This window comes from Antechinus flavipes, chromosome 3 (assembly GCF_016432865.1).
Source record: "Antechinus flavipes isolate AdamAnt ecotype Samford, QLD, Australia chromosome 3, AdamAnt_v2, whole genome shotgun sequence".
In the NCBI taxonomy this organism is placed as follows: domain Eukaryota; kingdom Metazoa; phylum Chordata; class Mammalia; order Dasyuromorphia; family Dasyuridae; genus Antechinus; species Antechinus flavipes.
The window spans coordinates 430,661,759-430,672,785 of NC_067400.1; the positions used below are offsets into that span (position 1 = coordinate 430,661,759).

Sequence of the window (11,027 nt, forward strand, 5' to 3'; positions counted from 1 at the left end):
GTTTGATGAATTCTTCCTGTCTCATACATTCATTAAGTTCTACTTTCCCTATTCTAGTTTTTAATGTATTATTTTCTTCAATTAGCTTTTGTATGGCTTTTTCCATTTGGTTAATTCTACTTTTTTATTAAAGTTTTTTTTTTTCAAAACATATGCATGGATAATTTTTCAATATTAATCCTTGCAAAATCTTATGCTCTAATTTTTCCTGTCCTTCCCCTATTCCCTCCCCTAGATGCCAAGTAATCCAATATTTGTTAAACATGATAGAAATATATGCTAAATCCAATATATGCATACATATTTATATAATTATCTTGCTGCACAAGAAAAATCAAATCAAACAGGAAAAATAAGAAAGAAAAAATGTAAAGAAATAACAACAAAAAGAGTGCAAATACTATGTTGTGAACCATATGGTTCCTACACTCCATTCTCAGAGTATAGATGATTCTCTTCATCACAAGATCACTGAAACTGGTCTGAATCATCTCATTGTTGAAGAGAGATACATCCATTAGAATTGATCATTGCATAATCTTGTTGTTGACAGAACCATGTCCTGGTTCTGCTCATTTCACTTCACATCAGTTCATGTAAGTCTCTCCTCTCCAGGCCTCTCTGAAATCTAAAATCATCCTGTTGATCATTTGTTACAGAACAATAATATTCCATAAAATTAATATAACATAATTTAGCCAGGCATTCTCCAACTGATGGACATCCACTCAGTTTTCTGTTTCTTGTCACTACAAAATGGAGAGCCACAAACATTTTTGCACATGTGGGTCCCTTTTCCTCCTTTCAGATTTCTCTGTGACATAAGCCTAGTAAAAACACTGCTGATAACTCTTTGGGCATTGCTCCAAATTGCTCTCCAGAATGGTTGGAACCATTCACAATTCTACCAACAATGTAAGTCTTCACCTTTTGTTCTTCCAGATGAACTTTGCTATTATTTTTTCTAGTTCTGTAAAATAATATCTTAGCAGGTTGATTGGTATGGCACTAAATAAGTAGATTAATTTAGGTAGTATTGATATTTTTATTTTTATTGATATTTTTCCAATTGCTTAGATCTGACTTTATTTGTGTGGAAAGTGTTTTGTAGTTGTGCTCATATGCATCCTGACTTTCCCTTGGCAGATAGTTTCCCAAATATTTTATACTATCAACAGTTATTTTAAATGGGAATTTCTCTTTGTATCTCTTATGGTTAGATTTTGTTAGTGATATATAAAAATGTGATGATTTGTGTGGATTTATTTTGTATCCTGTAACTTTGCTGAAGTTGTGGATTACTTCTAATAGTTTTTTTTAGTTGATTCTCTAGGGTTCTCTAAGTATACCATCATATCATCTGCAAAGAGTGATAATTTGGTTTACTCATTATCTACTCATATTCCTTTTATCTCATTTTCTTCTTATTGCCAAAGCTAATACAATGGTGAATAGTAATAGTAATGGTAGACAATGTTGTTTCATCCCTGATCTTATTGGCAATGGTTCCATTTTATCTCCATTACATATGATGCTTGCTGGTGGTTTTAAAAAGATGCTCCTGAGTGTTTTAAGGAAAAATCCATTTATTCCTATATTCTCTAGTATTTTTTATGAAAATGGGTGTTAGATTTTATCAAATGTTTTTTCTGCATCTATTGAGATAATCATATGGTTTTTGTTAATTTGGTTACTGATGTAATCAATTATGCTAATAGTTTTCCTAATATTGAATCAGCCTTTCATTCCTGGTATGAATCTTATTTGGTGATAGTATATTATGCAAGGAATAATTTTCTGTAACTTCTTTGGTAATATTTTATTTACAATTTTTGCATCAATATTCATTAGGGAGATTGGTCTATAATTTTCTTTCTCTATTTTCATTCTACCTGGTTTAGGTATTGATACCATGTTTGTGTCATAAAAGGAATTTCGTAGAAGTCCTTCATTCCCTAATTTTTTTTCCAAATATGTAGTATTGGAGTTAATTGTTCTTTAAATGTTTAGCAGAATTTACATGTAAATCCATCTGGTCCTGGGAATTTTTTTCTTAGGGAGTTGACAAATAGCTTGTTCTAGGTCTATTTAATTTAAATAATTTATTTCCCCTTCTGTTATTCTGGGCAAGCTGTATTTTTGTAGATATTCCTCCATTTCACTTAGGTTGAACTTAGGTAGCATAAAGTTGGGCAAATTAACTCCTGATAATTGCTCTAACTTCCTCTTCATTGGTGGATAATTATCTCTTTTCATTTTTGAGACTAGCAACTTGATTTTCCTCTTTCCTTTTTCTAATCAAATTGATTAAATGTTTATCTATTTTGTTGTTTTTTCATAAAACCAACTCAGTTTTATTTATTAATTCAATAGTTTTTTTTTTTTTAGTTTCAATTTTATTGATCTCTCCTTTTATTTTTAGAAGTTCAAGTTTGATATTTCTTTGGGGGGTTTTAATTTGTTCCTCTTCTAGCTTTTTTAGTTTCAAGCCCAATTCATTGATCTTCTCTTTCTCTATTTTATGCAAGTAAATATCTGGAGACACAAAATTTACCCTTATTACCGCTTTGGCTGCATCCCACACATGTTAATATGTTGTCTCGTTATTGTCATTCTCTTGGATGTAATTATTGATTGTGTCTATGATTTGCTATTTCACCCATTCATTCTTTAGGATGAGATTATTTAGTTTCCAATTTCTTTTTGGTCTATTTTCCCCTGGCCTTTTATTGAATGTAATTTTTATTGTATTGTGATCTGAAAAAATGCATTTACTATTTCTGCCTTTCTGCATTTGATTTTGAGGTCTTTATGTCCTCATATATGGTCAATTTTTGTATAGGTTCCATGAATTTCCAAAAAGAAATGGTACTCCATCCTGTGTCCATTCAATTTTCTCCAAAGATCTATCATACTTAACTTTTCTAGTATCCTATTTACCTTCTTAACTTCTTTCTTATTTGTTTTGTAATTTGATTTATCTAGTTCTGAGAGAGCAAGGTTGAGATTTCCCACTATTATAGTTTTTCTATCTATTTCTTCTTGCAGCTCTCTTAATTTCTCCTTTAGGAATCTAGATGCTACACCACTTGGTGCATATATATTTAATATTGATATTGCTTCCTTATCTATGGTACCCTTTAGCAAGATATAGTTAGTTTACTTCCTTATCTCTTTTAATTTGATCAGTTTTTCTTTTTGCTTGTTCTGGGATCAGGATGGCTACCCCTCCTTTTTTTTTTTTAACTTCACCTAAAGCATAATAGATTCTGCTCCAACTTTTTACATTTACTCTGTATGTATTGCTCTGCTTTAAATGTGTTTCTTGTAAACAACATATTGTAGGAGTCTGGCTTTTAATCCAGTCTGCTATCTGCTTATGCTTTATGGGAGAGTTCATCCCATTCATATTTACAGTTAAAATGACTAATTCTGTGTTTCTTGCCATCTCATTAACCCCAAATTATACTTTTCTCTTTCCTTTTCCCCTTTCCCTTCTCCCACTATTTAACTTATGAGCACTACTTGCCTGAAGCAGCTCTCACCCTTTAGAGATCCACCCCTTTTATACCATTTCCAGTTGAAACAGACCTTTTTGGTCTGTTTCCTCCCTGTAGATGCTCTGCCATGCAGTCTGCACTGCCCCACAAAGTCCACACCACCCTAGAACTCTGTACTTTCTGCGCTGTTGTTTGTGCTCAGCTGCTTGTGCTGGCTGCTTCCAACCCATTTCTAATTGAAATGAGCCTTTTCTGGTTTGTTTCCTCCCTGTAGCTTCTCTGCCAAGTGGAGTCTGCACCACCAGATGGAGACCGCATATCCCTGGGACTCTGCACTGTCAGTGCTGGCATTTGTGTTCAGCTGCTTGTGCTGGCTGGCTGCTCCCTCCCATTTCTAATTGAAACAGACCTTTTTTTTTTTTTTTTTTTTTTGCAATCTTTGAAATTATCTTCTGCTGATAATTTGTTGCACTCCCAATATTTGTGGGTTCTGCTGGTCCAGAGCTAACTCAGAGGCTGGATTTGCTAATTATTAGTCTAAGGGTTGTAGGAAGTCAGAAAGAAACATTTGTCATCTTTGCCATCGTGGCTCCTTAACTTCTTTCTTATTTATTTTATGGTTCAATTTATGTAGTTTTTAGAGAGCAAGGTTGTAGTTTTGCTGTCTATTTCTTCTTGCAGCTCTCTTAATTTCTCTAGGAATTTGGATGCCATCCCAATTGGTGCATATATGTTTACTATTAATATTGCTTCATTAATTAGCAAGATATAGTTTTCTTACACATCTTTTTAATTAAATCTATTTTTTTTGCTTTTGCACAATCACTACTCCTACTTTTTTTTACTTCACCTAAAGCATAATAGCTTCTTCTACATCCTTTTATTTATTTTTTTTTCAGTATTGCAAAGGTTTTTATAGCATGCTAAGTGGTAAATGATTTTCAAAATCTACAAAATAGAAAAATGTCTCAAGTATTAAAATGTTAGCATTTTTCTAATGCAGTTCCATTTACATAGCATTTTAAGGCTTACAAAGATTTTTCCTTATAATAGCCTTTGAGGTAGATAGTTTTAAGCATTCATTTTAAAGTAAATGAAGAAACGGATAGGGGTTAATGGCCACATGCCTACAAATTTTAGAAACAAAATTTGAACACAAGTCTTCTGATCCAAGTCCTGTACATTTTCCATTACATTAGAAATGAACAAACTTTATTTTACAAAATTCATTTTATTTGCTTCATAACAATTTTACCTCATAAAAAAACAATTACTAAAATATACACAGTAGACCTTTAAAATAAAGAAGGGTAATAAGTGTCATGATATAAAATAAGGGAGACTATGCAAAGAAGCTGAATTCTCTATTTCAAGAGACATAAAATGTCTCAAATTCAGCCTAAAAGCACCTGAATTTTACTTACAAATTGTTTCATTCCAAAAGGAATTAGTATTCAGGGCATATTTTGGCTGATGAAAAAATGAATTAAAGCCAGTATATAAATATATACTGAATATATAAGCCAAAAGCACAAATTAAATAGGTTCAATTCTGCAAGTATGTTGTTCACACTAAAAACAATTAATTTTAAAATTTTTGTGTGTAAAGTTATGTATAGCTCCATTCTTCAAATCTATAAAGATCATGCACTGACTTCCAATTTATCACCTACCATTGTAGTACTGATATATTACCACCATGTACTTATCAGGCCTATTAAGTAAAGCCATTTGTTTAGGTAGTTTGTTACATTGCTATAGCCACCTAGAAAATCTCTGTTCTTGTATTGATAGCATTGCTCTGGTAGGTTTTGACTATTTTAGAATTTCTGGATATACAATGGTTTCCGGCTACTTAACCAAACAAGTCTCATGTAAAACACATAAAGTAATTTTCCCACAATGTGGTACCCATTTATTCATTTTTTTTAAAAAAAAACCTCTTCCTAAATCAGTCAACACAGCACTCATTCATATCCATTTTTAAACTCCTGCAAAATATAGAAATCCCAGGGGGAAAAAGCCACTATATTTAACAGTCACCAATCTGATGTTTGGTAGAGGTAATCTTTTGGGGGAAAACAATACCAAAAAAGTCTTTAAAAATAAGTCTTCAGTTCTGGCAACAGATTAGAACAAATGCTTAGAAGTTCACATTTTCTTCAAAAAATTTAAGGAGTTGAGCTTTTGTGCCATAATTCACATATTTTTCACCCAAAAGCTCCTGTAAACGTACCTCTCTCTTCAATTCATCATCTTTTTCCATACGATCATTTACTTTTTCTAAAAGCTTCACTCCCAGCCCCTGAATTACATCAGCTCTCAAGACTTCAATCTTTCTTCTGATTTTTTCAGAACCAGAAACAACAACTGGAGAAAGTTCTTTAAGCCCAAGTTCCTCTGAATCCTCTTCAACTTTCCCATGCAGAATTAGTGTAACTTTGTATTTTCGATGAAGTCTAAACTCTGACATGGGAAGAAGTTTTGGAAGATTCTCACAATTCTCTTTAGAATCCATTTTTCATGTCTGAGTCATCAGCTGTACCAAATCATTCATTTCATTTGTATGGCCTTTTCCTTCCTTGGAATCCCCATCTGACTTATCAGTTGAACTTGTAGAAGAACTTAACTCATCCTCAGACAGACAACAAACTAACTTCTTTTCCTGAGAGGTATCCACATCTGAAGATAACTGATGAGCAATAATGTGCTCATCTTCTATGTGCAACTTCATTCCCTCTGTATCCAGAGAACCTCTTCTCACTGAAGGACCTGAAATATCTCTTGTGACCTCTTTAATCTCCTCCGTTCTCTAGCTGACAAAGGTCAATCCTTTGAGGATGTTATCTCACTGCTTCTTGAATTATCCACAGATACCATTACTTCTGTGTTATGTTTATCAGCATCACTGTATGTCATCTTCTCAACTGTTTTAATAGCAATGGGAGGAGAAGGCAAAGGTCTAGAAGGAACTTCCTGAAACAGGACAACAGGAACAAATGGTACTAAGAGCTTTTCAGTGGAGTCCAAACTATCCTGTTCCATTGGCTTGAGATCCTTGTGTAAAGGCTGCAGAAGTTTCATCGCGTCATTCTCTTCATCAGTGATTTCAATAGAAGTCTGAGAGGGAGCTAGATTTTCAGGCTTAGTACTCAGTTGCTGCCTCTTTTCCTTCACTGGAGGCACATTTAATTTGGCTTCTGGCTCATCAAAAATATTAGAGTGTTTCGGTTTGTCATCTTGCAGTAAATTGTCACTCTTTGAGTTTCTCCTTTCAGTGGCAGGTAGGATGTTAATATCCACTTTGCTGATTGTTGCTAAAGTTTCTCCAAGACTGTGCACATCATTCTTGTTGGGACAACTTTTAGGACAGGCAACTTCTGAGAGGCAAGTATCCATGGGCTTACCTTGGGGTAGACATTTTTCTTCAGCCTCTGTAGGTATCTTGGAATGTTTTGAGAAACATTGCTGAGAAATGATTCCTTCATTTTCTGATTCAATTTTTATAGAAATAACTTCAGCAGCAGGTCTTATTTTAGAATTGCCCTTTTTAATATGACTTTTGGAAGTTCTCGCCTTTGTGACCTCCAAAAATAAAGAAATATGACATTTTATGTAGGGATGCCTAAGGATGCTTCTCACAGAGGGTCTTTCCTCAGGCTTCTTGCTCAACATAGTTCTTATTAGTTCTGCCAGTTGTGGGCTATAGTCCTTTGGCATTGGTGGCAGCATTCCTTCAATAATTCGATAAACTAAAGAATTCATGTCTTTTGCATTGAAAGCATGTTTCAGTGTAGCCATTTCATAAACACAGCATCCCAAAGCCCAAACATCAAACTTATAGTTGTAGGGTTTGTTTGAAAATAATTCAGGACTCATACAGTATGGTGTCCCAATGAGTATACTGGCCATGTCGTACTGATTTTCTAACACTTGGGCAATCCCCAGATTGCCTACTTTGATGATGTTTGTTCTTGTTAAGAAGACATTTTGAGTTTTCAGATCTCGATGAAGGATGTGTTTTTCATGTAAATACTGCAAGGCCATAGCGATCTGAACAAACCATTCCACGACATGGTTCTCAGGTAGAAGCTTGCCCTTTTGTTCTTTGAGTTTTCGATAGAGATCTCCTCCTTCACAGAAGCCCATAACTATATAGAGCAGGCCATCTTCTCCTTCCCAAAACTCTAGGTAGGAAACAATGTTGGGGTGCTTCAGTTGAGACAAAAGCTGGGCCTCGTGTTCAGCAGCTTTCCGCTCTCGGCTGGAGGCATGTTGGAGGTTTAGTTTTTTGATGACATACTGCTTGCCGTCCTGCCAGTGCCGGACAAGCGACACCTCCCCGTAGCTGCCCTTCCCCACAGCCCACAGGAAGCAGTAGGCAGCCAGGGGCATGGTCTCTGCAAGCGGCAGCCGTGGTGGCTGGAGGCCAGTCCGCCAGTCATTCCCCGGCAGGGGCGGCGGGAAGCCTAGGTGCTCATTCACAGGGCCGGGGAGGCAGCTGGGCCTAACGAAAGCCCTGCAGCCAGAGGGAAGCCAATGCCACAGCCGCTGCCATAGCGATTCCTCCATCCTTTTACTTTTACTCTGTATGTATCACTTTGCTTTAAATGTGTTTCTTGCAAACAACATATTGTAGAATTCTGGCTTTTATGTCAATTTTTTATCTGCTTCCATTTTATGGGAGAATTTATCCACTTCACATATACAGTTAAAATAACTAATTCTGTATTTCCTGTCATCTTCTGTATCCCCAAAGTTATGTTTTTCTCTTTCTTTTCTCCCTTCTTTTATCCCAAGGATTTTTCTTCTGACCACTACCTCCTTCAAACAGCCCTCCCTCTTTACAGTCTGTCTCCCTTTCTTGTACTTTCCCCCTACTATTTCTGTTTTCCCATCTATTAGCCTCCCCTTTCATTTCCCTTTTCCCTCTCGCTCCCTTATTATGAGACATGTTTCTCCATGAAACCAAATATGCCTGATAATCTCTCTTTGAGCCAAGTCTGATGAGAGTAAAATTTACACAATGCTCATCCCCCTTCCTTTTCCTCAATTATAATAGGTTTTCTTTGCCTCTTCATAAGATGTAATTTCCCTTATTTTAACTCTATTTTCCTGTTTCCAGTGCAATCCTCTTTCTACCTCTATTTCCCTTTTCATATTATTACAATAAAATCAAATTATACCTGTACTATCTAAGTATACCCATAACAAAGATATAGTTCTCAGGAGTTCTTTCCTTCTTACTTTTTTATGATTTTCTTGAGTTCTGTATTTGAAGATCAGGTTTGTTTTTTTTTTTTGTTTTTGTTTTTGTTTTTTTTTTGGGGGGGGTTTGTTCAGCTCTGGTCTTTTCATCAGAAATAAATGAAATTCATCTGTATCATTGAATGTCCATCTCCTTCCTTGAAATATAATACTCATTTTAGTTGGATAGTTTATTTATGGCTGCAATTGCAGTTCCTTTACCTTTCAGAATGCCAGATTACAAGTTCTTCATCTTGGGTAATTCTGATTGTGGCTCTTCAATATTTGAATTGTTTATTTCTGGCTGCCTTCAATACTTTTTTCCTTGATCCAATAATTTTGAAATTTTGCTGTGATATTCCTTAGGGTTTTCATTTTCTTTCAGGAGGTCATTGGTTAATTCTTTCAATAACTACTTTACCTTCTAGTTCTAGGACATCAGGACAGTTTCGCTTCATAATTTCCTGAAAGATTCTTAGGCTGTTTTTTACATTATGGGTTTCAGGTAGTCCAATAATAATTAAATTGTCTCTTCTATAACCATTTTCCAAGTCAGCTATTTTTCTAATGAGGTATTTCACATTTTCTTCTATTTTTGTATTCTTTTGATTTTATTTGAATGATTCTTGAAGTCTTTACTGAGTCTTTAACTTCCATTTGTTCAATTCTCATGTTTAGTGTATTATTTTCCTGATACTTTTTTAAAATTCCTTTTGTATTTTCCCAATTGAATTTTTAAATGAGTTGTTTTGTTCCATGGATTTTTTTTCCATTTCACAAATTCTATTTTTGAATGAAATGGTATCTTTTTCATGTCTATTTCATAAGGAGTTATATGCTTTTTCATTTTATCAAATCTATTTTGTATGGAGTAATATATTTTTTCCAATTTCATAATATCTAGTTTTTCAGGAGTTTTCTTCAGATAATATCTGTTTTTCCTTTTTCCAATCCTCTTGCAAAGATTTCATTTTCTTTCCCCATTTTTCTTCTAGCTCTCTTTTAAGATCTTTTTGGAAATCTCCCAAGAAAGCCTCATGAATTGAGGACAAGCAAATATCATCCTTTGGGGCTTCATCGGGATTTGATTTGCCTTTATGTTTGTTCTCAATCTCCTTAAAAGCTACATTCAAATTTTTTTTTTGCTCTTTTGCTCTTTTTTAAGGGTTTAGGTTTGCTTTTAAAGCAAAGGGATGACAGCCACTTTAATTTGCCTTGGGGCAGTTCTTCTGACTGACTTCCAGTCCTGGGTAATCCTGATCAGGTGCTACATTCTTCTAGGACTCAATGGCTTGCAATTTGGCTTTTCTACTTGTTTTTGGATGTTTTACAGAAAACTTGCTAAACCACTTGCTTGCAACCAGGACAGAGCAGCCTAAAAACCTCAAAATAAATTCCCACATGGGCTAATGCTCTGGCTCTCTACCCCAACTTTTTGCCCTGGCTTCCCTATGCAGTCTGGGCTTGGCAGACTATCCCCCTGCCAATTAATGGACTTGTTTTGAAGTTCAGCCAAAGTATCTTCTTCTGAAAAATGTGTTGTTCTCCAAAATTTTTATGTTCTTTCACTCCAAAACCAGTTTAGAGACAGTCTGCTGTTGGTTTGAGAGAATGTCAGAGGTCAGATGGAGAAATGTCTATTCTCTGCCATCTTCACTCCACCCCTCCAGTTAATTCTACTTTTGAAAATGGCATTTTCTAAAGTGGAATTTTATTTTATTTTATTTTTTTTGCGTTTGGCAAAATGGATTTTATATTACAGCTTTTTATTGACAGAACATATGCATGAGTAATTTTTCAACATTATCTCTTATAATCACTTCTGTTCCAACTTTTCCCTTCCTTCCCTCCACCCCCTCCCCTACATGGTAGGCAGTCTCATACCTGTTAAAGTATATCTTAAATACAATATATGTGTACATATTTATACAGTTTTCTTTTTGCAAAAAAAAAAATGGGTTTAGAAAGGTAAAAATTACCTGGGAAGAAAAACAAAAATGCAAGCAATCCACATTCATTGCCCAGTGATTTTCCTCTGAGTGCAGCTGATTCTGTTCATCATTGATCAATTGGAACTGAATTGGATCTTTTCGTTGACAAAGATATCGACTTCCATCAAAATTGATCCTCATATAGTATTGTTGTTGAAGTGCATAATAATCTCCTGCTTCTGCTCATTTCACTTAACATCAGTTGATATAAGTCTTCTCCAAGCCTCTCTCTATTCATACTGCTGGTCATTTCATACAGAACAATAATATTCCATAACATTCATATACC

General features: G+C 34.8%; 1 protein-coding gene across 1 annotated transcript; it reads right to left on the reverse strand.

The window, feature by feature from the left end:
- Positions 1 to 5,434: 5,434 nt before the first annotated feature.
- LOC127554607 (serine/threonine-protein kinase Nek4-like) lies at positions 5,435 to 10,200 on the reverse strand. The gene is given in 2 exon segments (XM_051986256.1): positions 5,435 to 6,281; positions 6,284 to 10,200. Coding segments are annotated over 2 exon segments (2,427 nt in total). The 5' UTR covers positions 8,073 to 10,200; the 3' UTR covers positions 5,435 to 5,643.
- Positions 10,201 to 11,027: the final 827 nt, after the last annotated feature.